Below are 14,268 nucleotides of genomic sequence, written 5' to 3'. Positions count from 1 at the left end.
TATTGATGAAACTGAGGGTACTTTTACAGATTTTATTAGATGACATTCTCTGGTTGTCTATTTCCATCCATGTACTAAAGAAAAATAATCACAACACTTTAACATCATTCTTGGTAGGTTGAAAATACTTCATATTTACTGAATGATTTTATTTTTTTTCCCAAAGAATATAGAATGTTTTAAAAGATATAATACAGAATGTATTCTTAAAACATATATTAAATCCAGAAAGAATTTTTTTTTTCAGATCGCAATATCCAATTCTCTCTTTTTTTGAACAAGAAAGAGAAAAGTCAAAAAGGAAAGTGATTATTTCACTTTGGAATCATTATTTTTAGAAGCAAAAGGAGACACAATGACAGAGCAACATCTCAGTTATGATAGAATTCATGCTCCTGGGATTTTCTAGATTACACCAGTCTCCAAAGTTTTCTCTTAGGGATTTTTTGTAGTCATATACCTAGATAGATGAATGGAGTCCCAGTAAGAGGAGACATAGAAAATTTTCTGCCTGAACTTTTGTGGTTTTAACAAACTCCCTAATATTTTCCTGTAGTAGTTCACCATTAATCAAGTTGACCTGTCTGGGGACACATAGAATAAAGTATCCATTTTGCTACATTGCTATTTGTCATATTCCCTTTCTGTTGATAGTTACATCCACTGGCAATATCCTAACTACCATCCTCAGACTGTCTCTGACCTCAGGGAGATGCAAAGTTTTCTTTATTTTTTCCTCTCACCTCAAGGTTTAGGCTTATTCTATGGATGTGAAGTATTATACATTTGCAGGCAAAATGCAATAATTTAGAAGTATCAGTCACTATCTTTTTTTCCCTACAAACAACTGTGATCTCAGTTTTTAATCCCCAGATAGAGAGGCTTAAAAATAGTAATGTCATTGATGCACTGAGAAAACTACTTGCTTAGTGAAACAGATCATGTAATCATTAGTTAAATGTATACATTATTGTTTTCTCTTCCTTTATTCCACAGTTCCTAGAAAAATGCACTTCCGTTTAGTTTAAATAATACTAGAAATGTGCACAAATCGAAACCATTGGCCAGATTCTATAAGAAAAAAAAAGATACCAGCCCCCAAATTCCATTATTTTTGATTATCAATCAAATAACTAATAATCATGATAGCTATCAATAGACACTTTCAGTATAATCAAACTGTTGTCTACTACTTTCATAGTAACACATGAATTTTCCTCATTCAAAATAAAATTAATTTAACTGTGTACAAGAGAAACAGAGTGACAAAGACAAGAGGCAAAGACAAGGGAAGCAAACAAAAATTGCAGAGACAGAGAAATAGTGATAGACAAAAAGAAAATTTTGTTGTGAAGCTGTTTAAAACTTTCACATTTATTCATTGCAGCACAAAAGAATACTTTGATTATTAGTTTGATTATGTACTTTTAGAGTAAATCACTATTCACTTCCACTGACCCCTATAGAAATGATTCTTTTCTAAATTTTATCTTTCTCAATCTACTGTTTGCATTTTATAAAGATAACAACTGCATATTTGTTTAAAGTTATCTCAATTATTCTACATTTTTGTTTGATTACTCTTCCTTTTTTTCTAAGCAAGAAGCCAAAGAACTTAGTGAAAACTCAAAAGAAGAATAATTCATAAGTAGGATTATCAGTTGATAATCAGAGAAAAAAAGGAACTCTTGGGTTATTAAGAGCTTCTTAACTCAGGTTTCTGTTACTTATATTTACTGGCAGTATTTCTAAGGAAAAAAAAAAAAACTTCTGAAAATACATTTTCCTACAAGAGATAATCCTTATATTCTGCTTTAAAATGTTTTTTTGAAATTTGAGAATAAGAGATGTTGAGCAGGCCTCAGTCTTTTTTCAAGCCAATATATAGGCCTTCCTCTGGAGTGGTGTGATATATACATACACTTACAGCTGCATTTATGTGTTTTATATTGAATCATTTGTGTGTGTGTGTGTATGCATATGTATATATGTGTGTGTATCATACATGTAAGCATATGTAGGCATTCTTTTTTATTAAGGGTTTTTATTTTAAAAATATATACCTGTATAACTTTTCAATATTGATCCTTGCAAAACTTTAGTTTCCAATTCTCCCCCCTTCCCAATTACCCTCCCTGCTACATGGCAAATAAGGCAATCCATGTTAAGAATAGTAAAACATATGTTAAATGTAACATATGCATACATATTTATACAATTATCTCGCTGCACACACAACAAATCAGATCAAAAAGGAAAAAAAATGAGAAAAGAATAAAATAAAAGCAAACAACATCAAAAAAGACATAAATCCTATGTGATGATCCACATTCAGTTATATATTTTGTGTTCAATAATGAATTCCAGTTCTTTTTTGTCCACAAATTCCTTCTTTGTGCACAGATCTGAGAGGTAAGCTATCTTATGTTCTTTTAATTTGTTTATTATATCTCTGTTTATATCTAAGTTATGAACTCATTTAAACCTTATCTTAGTATACAGTGTTAGCTGTGGTTCAATGCCTAGTTTCTGCCACACTAGTTTCTAATTTTCACAGCAGTTTTTGTCAAATAATGAGTTCATAAAAAAGCTGGATTCTTTGGATTTGTCAAATACTAGATGATAATAGTCATTGACTATTTTGTCCTTTCAACCTAACCTATTCCAATGATCAACTAGTCTATTTCTTAATCAGTACCAAATGGTTTTGATGACTGCTGCTTTAAAATACAGTTTTTAGTTGGGCACAGCTAGCCCACCTTCGTTTCTATTTTTTTTTTCATTAATTCCCTTGAAATTCTTCACCTTTTGTTTTTCCAGATGAACTTTGTTATTATTTTTTTTTTCTAGATCTGTAATATAATTTCTTGGGAGTTTAATTGGTGTGGCATTGAATAAGGAGATTAATTAATTTATTTATTATAGCATTTTATTTACAAGATATATTCATGGGTAATGCATTCATAATTGCAAAATCTTTTGTTCCAATTTTTCCCTTCCTTTGTTCCACCCTCTCCCCCAGATGACAGGTAGAGCAATACATGTTAAATATGTTAAAGTATATGTTAAATACTATATTATATATATATACACACACATATCCATACAGTTATTTAGCTGCATATGAAGAATTATACTTTGAAATCATGTACAATTAACCTGTGAAGGAAATAAAAAAAATGGAAGCCAACAAAAACAGAGGGATTGGAAATGCTATGTAGTGGTTCACACTCAATGACCAGAGTTCTTTTGCTGGGTATAGCTGGTTTTATAAATTATTGAACAAATGGAATCAGTTTGGTTTATCTCATTGTTGAAGAGAGCCACGTCCATCAGAATTGATGATCACATAGTATTGTTGTTGAACTATATAATGATCTTTTGGTCCTGCTCATTTCACTCAGTATCAGTTCATGCTGAAATCATCCCGCTGGTCGTTTATTACAGAATAATAATATTCCATAACATTCATGTACGGCAATTTATTCAGCGATTATCCAATTGATGGGCATCCACTCAGTTTCCAGTTTCTAGCCACTACAAAGAGGGCTGCCACAAATATTTTGACACATACAGGTGCCTTTCCCTTATTTAAAATCTCTTTGGGATATAAGCCCAGTAGTAACACTGCTGGATTAAAGAGTATGCACTGTTTGATAACTTTTTGAGCATAGTTCCAAATCACTCTTAAGGAGATTCATTTAGGTAGAATTGTCATTTTTATTATATTTGCTTGGCTTACCAGTGAACAGTTGATGTTTTTCCAATTGATTAGATCCGATTTTATTTGTGTGGAAAATGTTTTGTAGTTGTGTTTCTGTAGTTTCTGACTTTCCATTGGCAGTTAGACTCCTGAATATTTTATTCTATTGACAGTTATTTTAAATGGAATTTCTGTTTATATCTCATTGCTGGACTTTGTTGGTAATATATAAAATGCTGATAAAGTTATGGATTTATTTTGTATCCTGCAACTTTACTAAAGTTCTTAATTTTTTCTAGAAATATTTTAATGATTTTCTAGGGTTCCCTAAGTATAGCAAATACTATCTGCAAAGAGTAAATTTTTGTTTTCCTCATTACTTATTCTAATTCCTTTCATTACTCTTTCTTTCTTATTGCCAATGCTATAATTTCTAATATAATATTGAATATTAATGGTGATAGTTACCTTGTTTCACCACTGATCTTATTGGGAATGGTTCTAGTTTGTCCCCATTGCAAGTGATGCTTGGTGATAGAGGTTTTAAATAGATGCTACTGATCATTTTAAGGAAAACTTCATTTATTCCTATGCTCCTTGATATTTAAATTATTTCCTCCTGCCTTCTTGAAATATACTCTCTTTGATTTGATAGTTCTAAAATTTAGTTACAATATTCCTTGGAGTTTTCATTTTAGTATCTCTTTCAGGATTTAATTGGTGAATTCTTTCAGTGCCTATTTTACCCTCTGATTCTAGGACATCTGGGCAGATTTCCTTGATGATTACTTGAAAGATGATCCCTAGGCTCTCTTTTTTTTTTTTTTTTTTAATCTTGGTTTTCATGTAATCCAATCTTAGATTGTGTCTCCTAGATTTATGTTCCAGATCACTTTTTTTTTTCCAGTGAGGTATTTAATATTTTCTTCTATTTTTTTTTCTTTTTTCTTTTTGGTTTTCTTTGACTGATTCTTAAAGTATCATTGAGTCATTCACTTCCATTTTTTTTTAATTCTAATTTTTAGTGAATTATTTTCTTCAATTAGCTTTTTATCTCCTTTTGCATTTGGACAATTGAACTTTTAAAATGGGGTATTTTGTTCATCGCTTTTCTTCAATTTTACAAATTTTTATTTTTAAATGAATTGGTTTCCTTTTTATATTTATTTTGTAAGGAGTTGTATAATTTTTCTATTTCATCAAATCTACTTTTAAGGAGTTTTCTTCATATAATTTCTATTTTTCCTTTTTCTAAACCTTTTTTTGGAAAGATCTCATTTCTTTTCCCTATTTTCTTCTAACTCTCTTTTAAAATCCCATTGTTTGAACTCTTCCAAAAGAGCCTTGTGACATGAGGACCAACTTATATCACCATTTGGGTCTTTTATCCGGATTTGGGTTTTACATCAGTTCTTCCATTTCTCCATAAAAGCTATCTGGTCATTTTTTTTTTTTTCATTTATTTAAGGTTGAGTGCTGCACTTATGACAAAGGTATGATAGCTGCTTTAGTTTGCCCTGATGCCTCTGCTGGTGACTGATTTCTGGTGCTGGGTAGGTGTAGCTAAGTCCAATTTTTCCTGGGGTTCAGAGGCTCACAATTTGCCTTTTTTAATTGCTTTGGGCTTCTCAGAACAAATCTGCTGAGTCACTGGCCTGTACCTGGGATAGAGTCACCTAAAAGCCTTCAGCATGGTCCCCTGGTACACAGATGCTGCAACGCTTTGGGTTGTCTCCCCAGCTCCCTGCCCAGCCTCCTTGTGCTTGGGTCTGAACTCGGCAGCTCTCTCTCACTTGATTGAAACCTTCCTTTTCTGAAGTTCTTTCAAAGTATCTTTTTAGGAAATTTGTTGTACTCCAAATATTTGTGGTTTCTGTCACTCCAAAACCAGTTCAGAGCCTTAATCTGCTGTTAATTTGAGGGAAGCTTGATGAAGGTCAGATAGAGATATATCTACTCTCAAATATCTTGGCTCCATGTGTAGGTATCTTTAGGATTGTATTTATAAACACTATATGTGAACAAATACTTATAATGCAAATAATATACTTCACATCATTCATCTGTATGAGGAATGTGGAGTATAATACATGTATTACACTATATATGTAAATTATGTATTACCCTATATATGTGTATAAACACACAAAATATATATATATATATGCATATATATATATATATATGGACAGAGTAAACTGTGAAACATATACATATAATCATGCACAGTAAAGATTTACATATAGATGTAAATTTGCATATATGCACATTTATACGTGATACATAGTTATGTCTAAATATGTAAAATTTTATACAGAATATGCATATTTACTCTATATATAGAAATACAATATAGTATATATAATTATACAGTATACTAATTCTAATTCTTATATAAATTCACAGTAAATAATGCTTATTAGCCAACTGCTGTGACTATATTTTGCCTTTAGTGAAGGTGAAAGGCATATTATACTACAAGATCCTATTTTTAGGTTTAAAAAAGGAGCAAAGAAGAGAAACAACTTACTCAGTGTCAAAAAGACAAGGGAGAGGGGAGCTAGGATTCACATCCTTGTCATTGTATTCATAATCCAGAAATCTTGACATTTCTCTCCTATCTCAATGAATTATGAGCACACAAGTGTACAAGTGTATCATCCTCAGATTTGGAGTGCATAGCATGTGGTGGAGTAAACATAGCAAGTTCTATAATTTGCAGTGTGATGATATAGGGAAAAAAAATGTGGTTAAAAATATCCAGTTTATTTCACTTTTCTCAATAAAATGAAGAATTGAGTAATCATCATTTATGATAATAACTACTGTGGCTGAAAATACTTTCTAATTATAATTTTCACAAAAAAAATGAATACAAGTAATGTAAAACAACAACCTGAGAAAGACTCAGGTTGAAAGATGAATTAGAAGTTGTGTATTAGTTAAATAAATTACAAGTTCTGAAGGAAGGATGAAACGTAGTCTCATAAGTTAAAACCCCAGGTTTTTCTAATATATTATATTCCCTCATTAAGAGGTGCTCAGCTTACTGGACTTTGAGCCAGTATAACACCCATTTCATTAAAATGTGATAAATAGCATGGGAGAAGTGATGTCCCCAGAGGGCGAAAAAGGCAAGAACCGTTTCCATTTATAAAGGTCAAAATGACTTTGACTAAAGAGTCATTTTGAGCAGGGGAGGTGATCATTTTTTGCAGGATATGGCTTTAAGATGAGATATTTTAATTATGTAATTGTGAAATATTGTAGTTTTTGAGAAATATCTAGTAGAGTACCGAAGTAGCAGTAATAAAAATACTGGGTTTCAATCCTTCCTCTGAAAATCATTGTGATTTTTTGAACAAATCACTCAAATTGTTTGAATCTGAGTCTTCTAATTTACACAATGGAAATATCCACAGTACTACCCTTGAGTTCTGATGTGAAGGTTAGATAAAATAATATGTTAATGATCTTTATAAGAACTAAAGAAATTAAAGGATTCCACTTATGTGCTAATATTATTTTACTATATTCTTCAGAGAAATAAGCAGATTGAGTTCATCTGAGAAAGGTAAGTGTGGTCTCTTTTGCTGTCAATCCTTGAATTTGTCTTCCATGAAAGAAATTTATGCTTTAAACTCTCACTGATCCATGAATTCTGTGCCAGGTCTGAATTTATGAACCTTCTCAAGGATAGAGACTAAGAAAAGAAGATATGCAAAAAAAAGGAAGGTTTTTTTTTTTTAATAGAATACCTCCTTTCACCTTACCATCCAAAGTACAGAAATATGATTCTTCATCAGTGCATACAAAAATAGCCAAATAAATACATTTTATTATTACTTATTTGGAATTCCTTTTATATTTACAAGTGTGTTATAATTTCCCCAAACATCCCAACCACTTAATTTTATTTTTAATGAAGAATTAAAAAAGATTTAAAGAAAAGCAAGCATTGGAGCAACAATACTGGAGCACTGATCCAATATTACAGAGCTGTATTCCCCTCAACTCTCATCTCTTAGAACAGGAAAGCAGACTTTGTCATCTGTTCTTCAAGATAATTGTTAGTGAAAACAATCTCAACTGAGCTTCCTGTTACTATTATGTCAATTCACAATAAGAATGAACAGAATTTGACACTCTATTCTTCTCATTCAGTAAAAAGTGTTCTAAAATCTGTTTTGTTTCTTATATTCTCATCTTTTTTTGGTATAATCTTTAATTAAAATAACATATCAATACATGTTTATATTTTCACTGATGAATACCAATTTTCATTATATATTTTGAATGTTTGTTTTGTTTCCACAAACAGTACTATGAAAATTTGGTATCTGTAGGATATTTCTTTCTGTCATTAATATCCTTCCAGTATTTGTTACAATAATCAGCTGCTGTTCCAATAGAGTGAATAATTAATGACCTTTCTTGCAAAATTCCAAATGAATTTTGAGAATCATGGATCAATTCCTAGCTCTACCACAAGGGTATAATTGCTATTGTCTTTGTGCTAGAACTTCAAAATTGATAAAACAAGCTTTTTTGTGTGTGTTTTAATATTTAAATTAAACTAATTTATAGATATGAAGCCAAAAGACAGAATTGTATTAATTTTCATTTTTCTGTCACATAAATAATATTAATGAGATATTCATTGATATTATTTGTTCTATTAACTATAGCATATAAGTCAAATACCTAGAGGTAGTTAGGTTGCAAAATCGATAAGACCCTGGCCCTAAAGTCAGGAAGACCAATTATGAATACTAGAACAAGGATGTAAATCCTGGCTCCCCTCCTTGCTGTTTTGACTGTCATTATATGTGTATCTGTGCGAATGTGTGTGTGTATGTGTGTGTGTGTGTGTGTGTGTGTGTGTTTATGTGAAGAGCAAGTTATTTGTCACGATATTATAACATAAGAAATGAAGGAGAGTAATTTTATATATATATTAAATGAAGTTTAAATGAGTTGACTGTGATTATACAATATTTCAGTTATTTTCTACAGCATTGTTATAAGAAAGAATAATAATATATTAAATATATCTGTATATATGTATGTGTGGAAGACTGAATTAGTTCATTGTGAGGCTATGCAATATTTCACACTTATTTGTTATACTCTTGTCATAACATGAGAAAAGATGGAGAATAAATTTTGAATAATATACATATATATGTATTGACAAATATAATAAAGATTAAATTAGCTGACTGTTTTTATGCGATATTTCACAGGTGTTAAATCATTCTATGTAAATGCTAGTAACAATTATTAGTACTTGTATGAGCTCATCAAAAGCAAAATAGGCAGAATTAGAAAAACAATTGACAAAATAAATACAATTTTTTTAAATTAAAAAAGATTTTGCTACAGGATTTTACTTAAATATTGTAGTACAACACAATAGGAAATTAAAGAGGTTTGTTTTTTTAATCTTAATAGAGTATTGGGGCAGCTAGATGGTATAATTAATAAAACACTGAATTTGGACGCAAAATTAGTTTCATTGAGGTCAAATCCAGTCTCACAACTAGTGGAGTGATTATGGGCAACCTCTTTAACTCTTTGCCAGAGACTCTCATCTGTAAAATGAGGTGGAGCAGGAAAGGACAAATACCTACACTATCTCTGCAAGTAAGTCTCAAGCAGTATCAAGGCGGTTCAGCATTATTGAGAAATGACAACAGCAAATGTGTTAAAATTAAAGAAAACAAAATCAGAATATTTAGCAAAATGGTATTAGCTTTGACTTCAGTGGATTAACACAGAAGTATGTAGCTCCTTCTTTCAATAGAAGTTCATCAGTGAAACATTTATTAATTGATTTGTTATATGTGGAATTCACTTCAAAATCAATAATGTTGCAAAATACATGTTCACTATCTTTCAGGTCCTAAGAACCCAGGAAGAAGTATGAGAAATTATTATTAATAAAAAGCACCGTGGGGAAATTCAGAGCTTCTCTCTTCTCCTAAATTCCTCATTTAATGAGATCATTTTTCATCAAAATGGTATTACTGATAATAAGATTACATTGACTCTGATCCATCTTGCCTGGAATCTTGCCAGGAATATAATCCAATGTAGGGAATGCTATCCTGTTCTACTCCAGTTGTGTACAGACAGATCCTTTTGTCTGGATAGCCCAAGACTAGGAGTCCTCTGTTCCCTAGAAATTTTCTTTGTCCACAGGTGATATTATCATAATGTGGCATCAGTCCCTATTGGAATAGGTTTTAAACTGTAAACCCACAACCATGATTGTCTTTGTTCTAAGAGAGATGAATAAATGGTCATCCATTCATTAATAACCAGTTGGGCTTATTTTTTTTAATGGTCAAATGGTCTAGAAAATATGTCTATAATTTTTTGAAAACATCTCACAAGTATAGGATACACACATGGAATATATCACTAAGGTTTAGTATCAAACATTTGTTAATTGACAAACATTTAATATAAATGCTATGAAATAGTGATTCAAGAAAGGGAGGAATTGATTTTTTCTAGCAAATACAAAAGAAGGTTACACAGTATAAGATAAAGAAATAAGATAAACTTTGAAAAAATGGCCAAATCATATAATAGACGTGTTCAATATGGTATATAATTTTGTTCTTATTTAAAAGTAAGATTTAAGGAAAATTTTATCTTAAAATAATGGTCATGGAATTTGGTTAGAGTCCTTGGCCCAGGATAGAGATTTAACAATCCCTTATTGGTTGATTTGGATTTTTCTCCAATTATAGAATCTTAGAATTGAAAAAGAAATTGAAAGAATATAACCTTGAATATTGGAGTTGGTGATAGAAATATGAAATTAAATCTAGGCTGGATCAGGTGGATCTTCAAATCCAACTCTTCCTGTTTGAAGGAGGGAAAGTGAGGATCAGAGATGTAAAGTGATTGCTTCATTTTGAATTCATCATTTCCACAGGCAGAAGAAAAACCAAATGGCAGAAAACAATCTCACAAATATGATGGAATTCATTCTCCTGGGATTTTCTGACCTTCCTAATCTCCAAGGGTTTCTCTTTGGAATTTTCTCTATCATCTACCTAAGTATACTAATAGGAAATGGCCTCCTCATTATTATAACCAAAACCGATCCAGCTCTCCATACCCCTATGTATTTTTTCCTGGGGAACTTTTCCTTTTTGGAAATCTGTTACACATCAGTCACTATGCCCAGAATGTTGGCAGATCTCTGGACCCAGAAGAGAACTATTTCCTTCATAGCCTGTGCTATACAAGCTTGTTTCCTTTATATTTTTGGAGGGGCAGAGTGCCTTCTCCTAACTGTGATGGCTTATGACCGTTATGTGGCAATCAGTAAGCCTCTCTATTATCCTCTCATTATGAATCACAGAGCATGTATCCAACTGGTTGTGGCTTCCTGGCTGACTGGGGTCCCAGCCCTGATTGGTGAGACATATCAGATTTTTTCCATGAACTTTTGTGGCCCTAATAAAATCAATCACATTTTCTGTGATGCCCCTCCTTTATTCCCCTTGGCGTGTACAGACACATATAAGGTAGAGGTCTCTGTCCATGTTGTGGCTCTACTATTTGTTATAATTCCCTTTTTATTGATACTTGCCTCCTATATCAAAATCATAACTACGATCCTAAAATTGCCCTCCACCTCAGGGAGAGCCAAAGCTTTCTCTACTTGTTCTTCTCATTTAATGGTTGTGTTCTTTTTCTATGGGTCTGGAAGTATTGCGTATTTGCAGCCAAAATCCGTTCAATCATCAGGATCCAGCAAAGTGCTTGCTCTTTTCTACACTATTGTGACTCCAGTGTTTAACCCCCTGATCTACAGTTTGAGAAATAAGGATGTCATTGCTGCACTGAGAAAACTACTTCCTAAGTGAATCCATGTATGAAGCAATTAGTCAAATCTAAAAGCATTAGTATTCTGTTCTGTCATACTTCTATTAAAATACTTCAGCTTATTTTTTTCCCTTGCACTTAAAATGTGCTAAAATGAGTCTGTCAAGAGATTCTATTTGAATATAAAAAACACTGGGCTGAAATTTTCATTTTCCTTAAGTTAAGTGTGACTAAGGTTAAAACCTTCTACTATATCTTAAATAATAACAAAGATCAAGAGATATTGTGAGTGCCATTTTATTATGCTTTCTATTAGTTTTCTTCAACACTGGAAATTTTTTTTTCCTAAAAAAATTCAATTTAATTATGAATTTGTGGTTTTGTGCTTAAGAGAGAGAGAGAGAGAGAGGAAGAGGTCAAAAGAGAAAGAGGTAGAGGGAGAGAGAGAGAGAGAGAGAGAGAGAGAGAGAGAGAGAGAGAGAGAGAAATTCAATCATATTTGTAGGCAGACAGAGCGTTCAGGGGAGCAGTATAAAAACAGAGAAATTGAGACAGAGAAACAGAAAGAATACTTTTTTCCTTTGGGTAAATTAAGACACATAAAATATTTCTACAATTCCAAAGCCCTTGAACACTGGGCCATGACTTGTTTCATTAGCCTTATTATTCAATTTGGAGCAACTAGCTTTATGTCTTCATTTTAATATTCCTTTTCCATGTGCATTGACGTTATCTAAAATAATGCTAATGTATTTTCAGTCTTTGAGTAATTTATTATAATGAGAAAATTAATTTTTTATTATTTTTATTTTTTATTTTTATTTAATAATTACTTTATATTGACAGAATCCATGCCAGGGTAATTTTTTTTCCATTATCCCTTGCACTCGTTTCTGTTCCGATTTTTTCCCCTCCGTCCCTCCACCCCCTCCCCTAGATGGCAAGCAGTCCTTTATATGTTGGATATATTGCAGTATATCCTAGATACAATATATGTTTGCAGAACCGAACAGTTCTCTTGTTGCATAGGGAGAATTGGATTCAGAAGGTATAAATAACCGGGAAGAAAAACAAAAATGCAGATAGTTCACATTCGTTTCCCAGTGTTCTTTCTTTGGGTGTAGCTGCTTTTGTCCATCATTTTTCAATTGAAACTCAGGTCTCTTTGTCAAAGAAATCCACTTCCATCAAAATATGTCCTCATACAATATCGTTGTCGAAGTGTATAATGATCTCCTGGTTCTGCTCATTTCACTTAGCATCAGTTCATGTAAGTCTCGCCAGTCCTCTCTGTATTCATCCTGCTGGTCATTTCTTATAGAACAATAATATTCCATAACATTCATATACCACAATTTACCCAGCCATTCTCCAATTGATGGGCATCCATTCAATTTCCAGTTTCTAGCCACTACAAACAGGGCTACCACAAACATTTTGGCACATACAGGTCCCTTTCCCTTCTTTAGTATCTCTTTAGGATATAAGCCCAATAGAAACACTGCTGGATCAAAGGGTATGCACAATTTGATAATTTTTTGGGCATAATTCCAGATTGCTCTCCAGAATGGTTGGATTCGTTCACAACTCCACCAACAATGCATTAGTGTCCCAGTTTTCCGGCATCCCCTCCAACATTCATCATTATTTTTTCCTGTCATCTTAGCCAATCTGACAGGTGTGTAGTGGTATCTCAGAGTTGTCTTAATTTGCATTTCTCTGATCAATAATGATTTGGAACACTCTTTCATATGAGTGGTAATAGTTTCAATTTCATCCTCTGAAAATTGTCTGTTCATATCCTTTGACCATTTATCAATTGGAGAATGGCTTGATTTCTTATAAATTTGAGTCAGTTCTCTATATATTTTGGAAATGAGGCCTTTATCAGAACCTTTAACTGTGAAGATGTTTTCCCAGTTTGTTGCTTCCCTTCTAATCTTGTTTGCATTAGTTTTGTTTGTACAAAGGCTTTTTAATTTGATGTAATCAAAATTTTCTATTTTGTGATCAGTAATGGTCTCTAGTTCATCTTTGGTCACAAATTTCTTTCTCCTCCACAAGTCTGAGAGATAAACTATTCTATGTTCCTCTAATTTATTTATAATCTCGTTCTTTATGTCTAGGTCATGGACCCACTTTGATCTTATCTTGGTATATGGTGTTAAGTGTGGGTCCATGCCTAATTTCTGCCATACTAATTTCCAATTATCCCAGCAGTTTTTATCAAATAATGAATTCTTTTCCAGAAGTTAGGGGCTTTGGGTTTGTCAAACACTAAATTGCTATAGTTGACTATTCTGTCTTGTGAACCTAACCTTTTCCACTGATCCACTAATCTATTTCTTAGCCAATACCAAATGGTTTTGGTGACTGCTGCTTTATAATATAATTTTAGATCAGGTACAGCTAGGCCACCTTCATTTGATTTTTTTTTTCATTAATTCCCTTGAGATTCTCGACTTTTTATTGTTCCATATGAATTTTGTTGTTATTTTTTCTAGATCATTAAAATATTTTCTTGGAAGTCTGATTGGTATAGCACTAAATAAATAGATTAGTTTAGGGAGTATTGTCATCTTTAGAAAATAAAATTTTTAATAAAGAATCCTAATTGTACATTGTTACGAGTTCAAATGTTGGAGTTCTTGTTCTTCTCAAAACACAGGGCTTAGAGGCTTAGAGCCCTCCGAATATCTCCAAATCCAAAGGTTCTG

At 32.2% G+C, this 14,268-nt stretch overlaps 1 protein-coding gene across 2 annotated transcripts; it reads left to right on the top strand.

Annotated features, from left to right (window-relative positions):
* Positions 1 to 5,793: 5,793 nt before the first annotated feature.
* Positions 5,794 to 11,592, top strand: LOC127540554 (olfactory receptor 10AG1-like). Of its 2 annotated transcripts, XM_051965321.1 has the most exons (2): positions 5,794 to 5,820; positions 10,657 to 11,592. In XM_051965321.1, exons 1-2 carry the CDS (start codon positions 5,794 to 5,796, stop codon positions 11,590 to 11,592), a joined length of 963 nt encoding a protein of 320 aa, XP_051821281.1. The 2 variants fall into 2 exon arrangements, with proteins under 2 accessions (XP_051821281.1, XP_051821282.1); XM_051965322.1 differs by lacking the exon at positions 5,794 to 5,820 and having other exon boundaries at positions 10,635 to 11,592.
* Positions 11,593 to 14,268: the final 2,676 nt, after the last annotated feature.

Source organism: Antechinus flavipes, chromosome 6 (assembly GCF_016432865.1).
Source record: "Antechinus flavipes isolate AdamAnt ecotype Samford, QLD, Australia chromosome 6, AdamAnt_v2, whole genome shotgun sequence".
In the NCBI taxonomy this organism is placed as follows: Eukaryota; Metazoa; Chordata; class Mammalia; order Dasyuromorphia; family Dasyuridae; genus Antechinus; species Antechinus flavipes.
This window is presented reverse-complemented; position numbering and strand designations above follow the sequence as displayed.

Bases quoted from the DNA above. Each gene is read 5' to 3' on its own strand.
- LOC127540554 (XM_051965321.1), top strand. From the start codon at position 5,794: ATGTATTACACTATATATGTAAATTAT. The intron at 5,821-10,656 runs GTATTACCCTAT...TTCCACAGGCAG, and splicing joins ACACTATATATGTAAATTAT to AAGAAAAACCAAATGGCAGA.